The following is a 13,040-nucleotide window of genomic DNA, read 5'->3' as shown; positions in this document are numbered from 1 at the left end:
CAGAAAGTCTGGGTGGACGAAATGCTGCTAAGCATTTTGCACGACAGGGTAACAACAACAACAACAACAATCTTTTCCACTATAGGCACAAGGCTCGAAATTTGGTATGTGCTTTTGGTGGTGGGGTGCAGTCGATTAGATCGACCCCAGTACGCAACTGGTACTTGATTTATCGACTCCCAAAAGATGAAAGGCAAAGTCGACCTCAGCAAAATTTGAACAACGACAAAAATAATAATTATTATATCTTGCAAGTATCTTAACGAAGATTCTTGAAGTTTGAGGAGATTTGTAGTAACCAAACATCAAGATTAAATACTTGTTACCTAATTAACATAAAAATAAGAGAAGAGAAAATGATGAATTTTTTCTACCATAGGCACAAGACCTGAAATTTTGGGATGAGGGGATTAGTGAATCATATTGAGTGAGCCCAGGGCTCAACTGGTACTAGTTTCCTTGACCCCCAAAAAGATGAAGAGCAACATCAACCTTCATGATATTTGAACTCGGGACATAAAAAGAACTGAAAGAAATCTCATACAGCATTTCACCAGGTGGGCTAATGATTCTACCTGTCAGCTTCCGTTCTTCGACTGATGTTTTATTTTAGTGATCCAAAAAGGTTAAAGGTCAAATTGATCACAGCAGAATTTGATCGCAAAACACAAAAGAGTATTAATATTAATAATAATAATAATTATAATAATAATATAAATATAAAATCAAAATTAACCAACCAAGAAGGATATATACATACATATACATACACACATAAATAAATAAATAAATAAATAAATATATATATATGTATATATACCAGCCAAATTGACTACATCCTTACAAGGCAAAGGGAGAGATGGCTGCTTATAAATGCCAAAACCTTCCCAGGTGAAGAATGTACCCCACAACATAGACTGGTAGTTAGTGACTTTAGGATCAGGACTAAGAGGACAACCAGAAGACGACAAATATGGAGAAGAAGGATCTGGAAGCTTAAAGATCCTGCAAATGGACAGAGATTTAGGGACATATTACTTGAAGCCTCTGACGAAGTAGAAGGGGATAGAGCATCACAGGGGGTAGAAGACAGCTGGACGTTTCTAAGGGACAACCTGCTGAGAGCCACTGACCAGATCTGTGGCTGGTGCAAAGTCCCCTCTCGACCTAGAATAACGTGGTGGTGGAACAATATTGTAGACAGGGCTATTAGAGAAAAGAGACAGGCTTGGAAGGTCTGGAAAAATGGGGGTAGCAGGGAATTGTATCAGACTGCCAAAAGAGAAGCTAGGAGACAGGTTTATTTAGCCAGAGGGGAAGCAGATAAGAAAAAATTTGCCAATGTTCTGCGCCGTGAGGACCAAAGACTGGAGGTGTTTCGTGTTGCAAGACAGTGTGTGAGAGAGAATCGTGATGTGGTAGGAGAGAAGTGTGTTCGCATGGAAGATGGTTCACTTGCGCTAAATGAGGATGCGAAGAGAGAGGTTTGGAGATGCCACTATGAAAGGTTGCTGAATGAAGAAAATGAATGGGATAAAGAGTCTGCCGAATGTTGACCCAACAGAGGGACCAGCTATCCGAGTTGATAGTTCTGTGGTAGCTAAGGCAATTAGAAGCATGAAGACAGGGAAAGCCCCAGGCCCATCAGGAATCACTGCAGAGATGCTCAAAATGTCTGGTAGTGTCGGCTATAGCCTAGTCACCCATATAGTTAATCAGGTGATACACAAAGGGGTCATACCCAATGACTGGTGTAGCAGTATAATAGTCAACTGCTACAAAGGTAAAGGTGATGCCCTAGATACAAATAACTACAGAGGTATCAAGCTGTTGGACCAGGTGATGAAGGTTACGGAGAGGGTCATAGCCCAACTAATTAGAGAGAGAGTTAGTTTAGATGAGATGCAGTTTGGGTTTGTGCCAGGGAAAAGTACTACTGATGCTATATTCCTGGTAAGGCAGCTGCAGGAGAAATACCTAGCCAAAGATAAGCCCCTGTACCTGGCTTTTGTTGACATGGAGAAAGCCTTCGACAGGGTCCCCCGATCCCTTATCTGGTGGGCAATGAGAAAACTAGGGATAGATGAATGGTTAGTGAGAGCTGTGCGGGCCATGTATAGGGACGCCGCTAGTAGGGTGAGGGTTGGAAATGAGTACAGTGAAGAATTCCGGGTAGAGGTAGGGGTCCACCAAGGCTCAGTACTCAGCCCCCTCCTATTTATCATAGTCCTCCAGGCAATAACGGAGGAATTCAAGACAGGATGCCCTTGGGAGCTCCTCTATGCTGATGACCTTGCTCTAATTGCTGAGTCGCTATCAGAACTGGAGGAGAAGTTTCAGGTGTGGAAACAAGGATTAGAATCGAAGGGCCTCAGAGTCAATCTAGCTAAAACCAAAGTCGTAATCAGTAGGAAGGTAGACAAATCACAAACACCTTCAGGTAGATGGCCCTGCTCGATCTGTAGAAAAGGTGTAGGTAGAAACTCTATAAGATGCACCAAGTGTAAGCTATGGACACATAAGAGATGCAGCAATGTCAAAGGAAGGCTAACTAGGAAGATGGTTTTTGTATGTGGCAGATGCTCAGGAACAATAAACACTGAAAATGCTCTGAGACCAACTTCCGTCACTTTCCAGGGAGAAAAACTAGAAATAGTTGATAGTTTCCGTTACCTAGGTGACCAAGTCAGCAGCGGGGGGGGGGGGGTGCTGAAAGTGTAACTGCTAGAGTAAGAATAGCTTGGGCAAAGTTCAGAGAGCTCTTACCTCTGCTGGTGACAAAAGGCCTCTCGCACAGAGTGAAAGGCAGACTGTATGATGCGTGTGTACGAACAGCCATGCTACATGGCAGTGAAACATGGGCCGTGACTGCTGAGGATATGCGTAAGCTCGCTAGAAATGAAGCCAGTATGCTCCGATGGATGTGTAATGCCGGTACTCACACTCGGCAGAGTGTAAGTACCTTGAGAGAAAAGCTGGACCTAAGAAGCATCAGTTGTGGTGTGCAAGAGAGACGTTTGCGCTGGTATGGTCATGTGGCGAGAATGGATGAAGATAGTTGTGTGAAAAAGTGCCACACCCTAGCGGTTGAGGGAACCTGTGGAAGAGGCAGACCCAGGAAAACCTGGGACGAGGTGGTGAAGCACGACCTTCGAACTTTAGGTCTCACTGAGGAAATGACTAGAGACCGAGACCTCTGGAAGTGTGCTGTGCGCGAGAAGACCCGGCAGGACAAGTGAGTCCACAACCCGTGGCCTTCTACATGGGATGGAGCCAGCCTACGTATGCATACCTTCCCTTCTTGGGACACAAAACTCTACTTGTGAAGACGTGTTGAGGCAAGTGAGGATCAGAATCGAAATCGATCAATGGAAATTGCAGATGTGTTACCAGTGCCGGTGGCATGTCGAAACTCTGCTTGTGAAGACCCATTGAGGCAAGTGAGGATCAGAATCGAAATCGATCAATGGAAATTGCAGATGTGTTACCAGTGCCGGTGGCATGTAAGAGAACTTTCCGTTTCGCGACCGTTGCCAGCACCGCCCCGTTTCGTGTCCGTTGCAAGCCTCGCCTGGCCCTCGTGCCGGTGGCACATAAAAAGCACCATCCGTTCGTGGCCGTTTGCCAGCTCTGTCTGGCACCAGTGCGGGTGGCACGTAAAAAGCACCCACTACACTCACGGAGTGGTTGGCGTTAGGAAGGGCATCCAGCCGTAGAAACACTGCCAGATTTGACTGGGCCTGATGAAGCCTTCTGGCTTCACAGACCCCAGTAGAACCGTCCAACCCATGCTAGCATGGAAAACGGACGCTAAATGATGATGATGATGATGATGTATATATATATATAAAGAGAGAGAGAGAGAGAGAGAGAAGGCAAATGACAACAGCAGCAGCTGCAACTGATACCACAACAACAACAACAACAAACTCTTGACAGAAAAAGATGAACTACAGTCTATGTAACTATCCATCAGCAACAACAACAAAAACAACAATATTAATTTCAAATTTTGGCACAGCAATTTTAAAGGAAGTCGGTAAGTCAATTAAATTGACCCCAGTTCTCGATCGGGACTTATTTTTATCAACTCCAAAAGGTGGGGGCATTTGATTAGATCGACCCCAGTACACAACAGGTACTTAATTTATTGACCCTGAAAGGATGAAAGGCAAAGTCGACCTCAGTGGAATTTGTACCCAAAAATATTCTACTTGTTTGAACCCAAAAATATTCTACCTGTTTGAACCCAAAAATATTCTACCTGTTTGAACACAAAAATATTCTACCTGTTTGAACCCAAAAAATATCCTACCAGTTTGAACCCAAAAATATTCTGCCAGTTTGAACCCAAAAATATTCTACCTGTTTGAACACAAAAATATTCTACCAGTTTGGACCCCAAAAATATCAGAATTTGAACTCAGAACATAGAGATGGATGAAATACAGCTAAGCATCTAGCCCAGCATGGTAAGAATTCTGCCAGGTCGCTGCCTTACCAACAACAAGAGTTAATGATATTTGTAATAGTAAACAACACCAAGAGCTTTCTGTTCCCTGTGTCTATTATTGTTATCAATTAAATAACAGTATAGGTGTAGCCCATATCTTTCTTGTCTTCTTTCTATTCTGTCATCTTGAGAGTGAGATGAACTTGTGTTTTGAATTATTTGGCCCCTATTCCTTGTAAACTCCCATATAAGGGACTACCTGCTAAATTACAACACCTCAAACACAGACTCAGGCAGCAATACATCACATGACAACAACAACAACAACACTTATAAAAACAACAATCATTCTACTATCATCACCATTACAACAACAACCACCACAACAAACATAGCAACATACTCAACACTAATCACAGTTGCACTAGCAACTGTGACAAAATATTAATTTAATCTCTTAATAATAATAATAATAATAATAATAATAATAACAATAAAGATAATAATAATAATAATGGTTCCTTACTTTGAATTTGTCTTCGTTTGGTGTTGTGTTTGTCTTGTGAAGAGACGAGTTCAGGGCATTCTTTTGCTTCTGTTGCTGTTGGTCGGCTTCCTTTAACTGTGCAAAACTCAAATGTTTAGTCTTTCGTGCTACAATGGTTTCTGTAGAAATTCCCAGGTGAGTCCAAAGAAACCACAAGGAAAAAAAAAAAAAGACGGAATCAACATTAATTTTATTTTCTACAGAATACACTTTTGTCTCTAGACAGCATAGCAACCTTATCTTATCTCCAGTTGTTCATGGTATTCTCAGTATTCTTTAGTAGTTACATTGACCACATCTAACCCAAATTATTCTTCTCTGTTCTAGGCACAAGGCCCGAAATTTTGGGGAAGGGAATGGGGGCATTGGATTAGATAGACCCCAGTACACAACTGCAACTTAATTTATCAACCCTGAAAAGATAAAAGGTAAAGTCAACCTTGGCGGAATTTGAACCCAAAAATATTCTACCTGCTTCAACCCAAAAATATTCTACCAGTTTGGACTCAAAAATATTCTACCAGTTTGGACCCAAAAATATTCTACCAGTTTGGACCCAAAAATATTCTACTAGTTTGGACCCAAAAATATTCTACCAGTTTGAATTAAGTCTTAATGATATATTCAACCCTGAAAGGATAAAAGGTAATGTCAACCTTGGCAGAATTTGAACCCAAAAACATTCTACCAGTTTGAACCCCAAAATATTCTACCTGTTTGAATTAAGCCTTAATGATATATTCATCGAACCCATGCTGGCATGAAAAAACAAACAAATGAGCGAATATATACATCTAACTAGTTTTTACAAACGGAAACTGAGCTTTTGGCTCTCATCTTCTGCCAGACTTACCCGTGACTCCAAATGTTTTATTTTGATGGCATCGTTTCGGTCTTCCAGGCTTTCGTTTCTTATTTCCTTGTCCAGAAGTATCACAGCTTTCACCATCAGAGTCTGAATTAAAAACAAACGCAACAGAAATAAAAAAAAAATATTAGAATTGAATTAACCCTTTTAATACCAACACACCTGAGATACAAACTTGCTCTATTAAATTGATTTAAATTAAAACCTTTTATCAAATTTTCATGTTCCAGACACCAGATTGATAATGACAAATTTTTATATACTGAATTCTTTATTATTTTGAAAAGTAATCGAAATAAAGCAGTGTATTCTAATAGAAACCATCATTATTTAACGTCCATGTTCGATGTTGGCATGGATTAATGCCAAACTGATCCAAATTAAAGCCTTCCATGAAAATTTCAGTCATTAAGGTTCTAAACACCAGCTTAATAATGATAATATTATTTTATCAAATTTTTCATTATTTTTGAAATTAATCGAAACAAATGTAGTGTATTCCAACACAAAAGATTTTTAAGTAATTGAAATTAAAAGCTTTCATCAAAATTTAATGTTAATTTAAGATCCAAACACCAGCTTATAATGAGACCATTTTGAAAATAATGAAAAATTTAGTATTTACTCAGTGAAAATAAGTGGAAATAAACCAGTATGTTTTAGGAAATATAGTAAGAAGGGTTAAAATGATGTAAAACCTTCCATAAAAATTTCATGTTAATTCATACTCCAAACACCAGCTTAACCCTTTCGTTACCTTATTTCAGTTGAGATGCTCCGTATTTCTTTCAATTACTTTAAATATAACAAATATGTTAGTAAAATAATTTAGTTATCATTAAGTTAGTGTTAGGAACATAAATTGTGACTAATGCTCGGTGGAAGATTTTAATTCAGAACTTATGAAAAGACATTTGTACTACAGAGCCAGAGGCGATTTCAGCCGGGCTGGTATCAAAAGGGTTTATAATGACAATGGTATTTTACCAAATTCTTCATTATTATAAAAAAAAAAAAAAGAGCAGTGTGAATTCCAACAGAAATTTGGTAATGAAAGGGTTAAACCATTGGAACAGTTGTCATCATCAACATCATGGCAGCATTTATCTTCCCCAACAGCATTACCACTGCAAACACCAACATTATTATGAGCTGATGAAGGTACCACTATGTGGACATACAATCTGCTAGAAGTAACAAGTACATCTCTATAAAATCACACACCACCATCTTATGTCAGGACATGAGACCTGCCATCCTTTTTTTTTTTTAGTTGGTATCAAACTCCACATCACTGTTACTGCCTCAGTACAATACAATTATTATGTAAGATTGAACTCCTGATCTTATAATTGCGAGCTGAATGCCTTATCCACGAAGCCACATGCCTTCACATTTACACACACACATACATGACATTTATGTGAATACAATGCATATAGAAAGCAGTCATTATACAACTCACCCTTTGTATCGTAGCTGCCTAAAACAGAATTTGGCGATGTCTTAATTGAAATTCCTTCTTCAGATTTACGCTTCTTCTTTTTGGCTCGATTCAAGTCTGAGTTATTATTAGCATTATTATCATTATTATTATCTTCAGTGGTTAAAGAGGAGTAAGCAGCCATAAGACCAGTACCCATCGGTCGAACTTTGTCTGCAATTAAACCAGAACATACAGAAAAAAATTAGTTCATTTGTCTCCATAGACAAAGTGAAACAAGTAAAAGAATAAAATAGGAAAAGAATCAAAATAACCATCTGTGGAAGGAATAGAGAAACACAAGTGGTGACACACATGCTTCTCCTAAGGTCACTTGAGGTGTAAATGAAGTGAAATTAGCCCAACCAGGAAGGGAAACTAGGCCTTCAAATAAATTCACCACCAGCTTATGTCCACTCTATAATATTCACCACAAAGTTTCAATTAGTATAAAAATAGAGCTCTGGATTACGGACTATAGAGAACAGTAAAAGGATTATGCACTTGGTGATTGCTAAGCCATGGGTCAGCACCATCATCTCCCTCTTTCAACTGGGATAGCCATGTATCTCTCTACTGGAAGACACCAGTTTCTGTCCCATCATTCTTTAACATCTGGTACAAAAAGTCCCCTGCCTCAATACTACAGGCCCACCTCAGTTGAGGGTCCTTGTTTTGTGAGGTACTTGGGTGACCTCACTAGTACCAGTGACATATAAAACGCACCCAGTACCCTCTGTAAAGTGATTGGCATCAGGAAGGGTATCCAGCCATAGAAACCATGCCAAAGCAGACACTGGAACTTGGCACAGTCCTTTTGCATGTTGGCCAGCTCCTATTAAACCATCCAAGTCATGCCTGCAAAGAAAACAGCAATGTTGATTCCAACCAAGAACACACTATCTTTAATTTAGACATGAATATGTATCTATAATTACATTACGAAATGTGTCCTGCCTTCTTTGCAGAGTGTGATGTGGCTATTATTTCTGGCAGGTTGAGCAGCCATGTAACAATCTCAATCATATTCACTTATATTTTATTAGAGGAGGCAAAAATCTTGAAGTGCCTTTCAGTTCAACAAAGACTACATATGAAGTGGTTTCATGTCAGATAAAAACTAACGAAGATATATATACCTGCACAAATGAATCCTTTCTGGTTTTTAGCTGGCAATTTAGGGGCTTTTTTCCTGAGGGATGTAAGACTTTGTGAGTCATCGTTGAAAGACCAAGCATCCACTAGAATAGAAGAACAAAATGATAAAGATGATAATGTGGAGATGAAGAAAAGCAGAAATGTGGAGATAAAGAAAAGATTTTTAGAATGGCAATGAAATGACTATGATAAACCTAGCTCATTGATTGACTGACCAAATGAGTAGTTAATTGGGTAAATAGTTAACCAAATGACTAATAATAAAAGAAGTGAAATGGAACCAGTGAGTGTGTTTGCTATTGGCATAATAACCCACCCAAGATGCAGCCAAATCTGTTTCAACAAACGTGATCACACCAAGAATTTTTTTTAACCTAGTAATTCAGTTTAAATGTTGAAAAATATTGATGTTATCATTGCTTCCGTGACAATTATCCATTGCATTCAAGTGAGTTCATTCAACCCATGACTGCATGGAAAAGGAAACAACAAATAATGATGAATGCATATATTAGAGTTAGATCTTACCTCTAGAAATTGGAGATTCTGTTGAAGGCATCTGTCCCAGTTTCCGAGCTGGTTTTAAAGGCTGTATACCACGACCACCAATATTTCCAGTTGCTGGTTGAATTATATCTACGTGAGGAAAATAAATTAAAGAAGCTACGATTGTTAGATTTGTAATCAGAAATGTAATAGAGCATGTGTGTGTGTGTATGCCTGTGTATGTGTGTATGGACATGCATTCTCTCTACTGCAAGAGACTGCACTTTTTTAACCACACATCCATATCTGTGGCTTCCTTATTGCCTTTTTAGTCTGTAAAAAATTTTTAAGGCATGCTTCATACTTCTTGCGAAATATAATCAAAACCTTTACTGCCAACCCAACATTATGGTTTCCCTTTCGTTTCAATTTCTTTCCTTTAAAATGTTTTTACAGCTTAACATATATCAGGTGTTTGTGCATTTATAAATGGATAGAACTACTACAAATATTTACCTGCACCTGACCTACTGGTAGATGGCGCCATGTTTTTCTTCACAAGAACCGTAGACATTTTTCCAGGAGCAATCAAAGCTTTATTGTTACGATTCCTCTTGGATGATGGCATCTGATTAACAAACAATAGAATGTTGAAAGAAATCACATTAAGGTTTTATATATATATATATATATATATATATATATTTGAATAAATATTTTTGCTTTTGCTTTTGTAACTGATAGTGATAAATATGTAAAGGCAATTTACTTAATATTTATTTTTCACTGATGTTATTAGTTATTTCATTATTTTCTGTAAACAAAATGCACAAAAAAGCTACACGTTTGCATAATGTTATATATACAATAACAATAAAGGGCCTTACCGTATACATTTTTACAAACGAAGGACGTTATATAGACCTCCTTGACTCAAGTTAGAGAAGGGGTGCGTTTTATGTACAAGGTTTAGGTTTTTCAGAGGTACAGCCTTCTAAAATCCCCCTGCGAATTATACTTAAGGGCGGACTATACACGAGGATTTACAGTAATTGTATCAGATTTATGGCCTCACATACAGAATGGAATGCGAGTCATTCAACTTCTGATGGACTGCTAAGTTTCATCAGATCAATCAAAGGATACCATTGAATGGAATATGAAGAGCAAGATTTTTAAGCTGTACTTACCTGTGAAGATTGTCTGAAAACTTTATCAACAAGTTTTTCTGCAAGTTTCTTTCGCTTCGAAGAGGGATCTTTACCTGCAGGTTTTGGTGATGTACCACCACCATGCTTGATACTGAAAAGAAAAATTTTTAAATTTCATTTAGGTTCAATAATGTCATCTCCAAATCAAAATCTATGAAGTTATCACTTAAAAGAAACAAAATCACTTCTGAATCATTGGCTGGGTTATCACTTTAGCATTCAGATTGCTCTGTCAAATGTAATGCATATATATTTACTTGGTTTTGAATCAGTGGTGCATTTTGATGCGTTTATTTTTCAGAATGACATTGTAGGGTAGGTGTGAGAAGTTAGATATGCCCAGTTTCAGCATAAAATGAGTCATTTTCCCAGCCAATAAATTGTCTTCTGATTTAGCACTTCAAAGACGTAACACAAGTAATTTTAAGAAAGGGTTAATGACAGCAGATAAACAATGCCTCAGTCACATATTAATTTAAACCATGAGAAAACTGGACATAAAAAGAAACAAAAGAAAATATAAAATAACGAGTAAAAAATGAAATATAATGAATTACCTCAAAGATGGTCCTTCACGAGGTAACTTGCGTTTCCTTGGTCTTCCAGGACCTCTTTTGCTTTGAACATCCTCTCTATAAAACAAAAATTAAATGTCTAAATATCTGACCCGATTATATTTTTACAGATTATTAACCACATTTTTTTTTTTAGATGAAATTTATATTCTAAAATTTATGCTAGCACCACATAAGAAGCACCCAGTACACTCTGTAAAGTGGTTGGCGTTAGGAAGAATATAACAATCTTCACTCCTTAACATATCTAACGGGATTCCAAACTAGGTGGGAATGTGACAAACCGAGTGTTCTGTATGTGCATCACAGTCAGAGCTAGTGTTAGCAACATAAATTGTGACTATGCTTTAGATGAAGATTTTAATTCAAAACTTATGAAAACAAGACATTTGTATTACAGAACCAGAGCCGGTTTCAGCCAGGTTGGTAACGAAAGGGTTAAAATGTCTAATCGGATTCCAAACTAGATGGAAATGTAACAAACAGTATGTTCTGTATGCGTGTCACAGTCAGAGATCTAAATCGCTTTTGATATATGGCAAGGGTTGACAAGGATTTTCCTAATACAAAGCCATAATATATCTCAAGGGACTGTGTTGTCAAAAGGCCCAATAAAACATTCATACATATTTTGTTTTTGTACTAGGTTTGTTACAAATGGTGTTTGTAGGGAAGCTTGGGTATGAATGAAATAATACCTATTTCTTTACTACCCACAAGGGGCTAAACAAGGACAGACAAATGGATTAAGTCGATTACATCGACCCCAGTGTGTAACTGGTACTTATTTAATCGACCCTAAAAGGATGAAAGGCAAAGTCGACCTTGGCGGAATTTGAACTCAGAACGTAACGGCAGACAAAATACCACTAGGTATTTTGCCCGGCACGCTAACGTTTCTGCCAGCTCACCGACTTTCCACTGTGTTTAATTTCTGTGAAGATGAACTTTGTCTTACATCTTTCCAAGTTCCAGTCCAACACAACAGCTCAAGGTAAGCAGTTGTATTATTCCTACCACATACTCTTAAAATCTTGGTTTTGTGCTAATATTTGGAATTTATCTTAGGGATTGTAAAATAACACAGTGACTTTCAGAAGTAATTTAAATCTATACTGAAAACCAATTAAGCATACAACAGCTTGGAAAAATCTTGCACGAAAATAAAGATGATGAATGCTAAAGTGACAAAATGCTTAAATGTGAAAGAAATTACTTACTCTCGATCTTTCTTCAACTGTAACCGGTTCAATTCCTTTTGCTTCTCCTTGTAACGTCGCTGTAGTTCGGCAAGTCTCATCCTCATCTCAAGCTCTATGGCATCCATGCTTTCAAGACCTATTTCCAAAAAAGATTTAAGATCTGTTTCCCTCAGTTAAGATGCCTCTACAGAGTTGAATGCTGACCTATATATGGTTATTATAATTTTACACTATCAATTCTTAAATACTTCATTCTCAAACAAATTATCAAATCCAAAGAGACTAATATTATCAGCTGTTAGGATATATATATGGTATTTTATTGCATTAAAGCTTATGGACTCAAACACTACCTGGAGAAACACAATATTGGCTACACTTATATTGAGTACTTAGACATTAGAACAAAGGTGTACATAATCATTCTGCTAGCTGGTGTTGGATTTTTGTCTATCAAAAACAATTTTGCTTTACTTTTAAGTTACATAAACCAACACCAATTTATCATGTAGAGATGGGGACCAAGCAACACAACGACACACATATACACATACATACATATTTATACACACACACACACACACACATATATACATAGATATACAAGTTGGAAAAAGATTAGAGAGCAATACAAATAAAATTTTTTTATATAAAAGACGGAGGTGGAAATAGCACAGAAGTAAATCTAAGACTGATATTTGATGAGATTCATCATCAAAACTGGTAATATTTTCTTCATATAATTTTAAAATCATTTTATTTCATTAAATTCCTTCTTAAATTGAAATGTCTTAGATTTACTTCTGTGCTATTTCCACCTCTCTCTTATACAGACACATACACAAAGAGTTGGCCAAAAGTCAGCAGACAGCCAATCAAAAAAATTTAATTCCAAGATTAAAACAAAAAATTATTTCATGAGACTTCGCTAATAAATAAACTCATGTTGAGGTAAACAAGAAAATGATGATTTTAACTCATAACAGTCAATTATTAAACATTCACAATTGGAATAAATAAATAAAATTGAATTATTAAGTATTTATGGAACTTTGAT

The 13,040-nt window shown here is 37.4% G+C and overlaps 1 protein-coding gene across 1 annotated transcript in view; it reads right to left on the bottom strand.

Moving 5' to 3' along the window:
* Nucleotides 1-13,040, bottom strand: part of LOC115209110 (serine-rich adhesin for platelets-like) — a 130,667-nt gene that overhangs the window by 54,946 nt on the left and 62,681 nt on the right. The window contains exons 13-21 of the mRNA XM_029777237.2: nt 12,002-12,119; nt 10,764-10,838; nt 10,186-10,297; nt 9,512-9,623; nt 9,038-9,145; nt 8,491-8,592; nt 7,334-7,525; nt 5,854-5,955; nt 4,980-5,119 (exon numbers count right to left, since the gene is read on the bottom strand). Of these exons, the coding sequence (XP_029633097.2) occupies nt 4,980-5,119; nt 5,854-5,955; nt 7,334-7,525; nt 8,491-8,592; nt 9,038-9,145; nt 9,512-9,623; nt 10,186-10,297; nt 10,764-10,838; nt 12,002-12,119 (1,061 nt within the window). The remainder of the gene's footprint in view (nt 1-4,979; nt 5,120-5,853; nt 5,956-7,333; nt 7,526-8,490; nt 8,593-9,037; nt 9,146-9,511; nt 9,624-10,185; nt 10,298-10,763; nt 10,839-12,001; nt 12,120-13,040) is intronic.

The sequence above is a fragment of the Octopus sinensis genome, linkage group LG3, assembly GCF_006345805.1.
Source record: "Octopus sinensis linkage group LG3, ASM634580v1, whole genome shotgun sequence".
Taxonomy (NCBI): Eukaryota; Metazoa; Mollusca; class Cephalopoda; order Octopoda; family Octopodidae; genus Octopus; species Octopus sinensis.
Note: the sequence above shows the minus strand (reverse complement) of the source record. Positions and strands in the feature narration are given on the sequence as shown.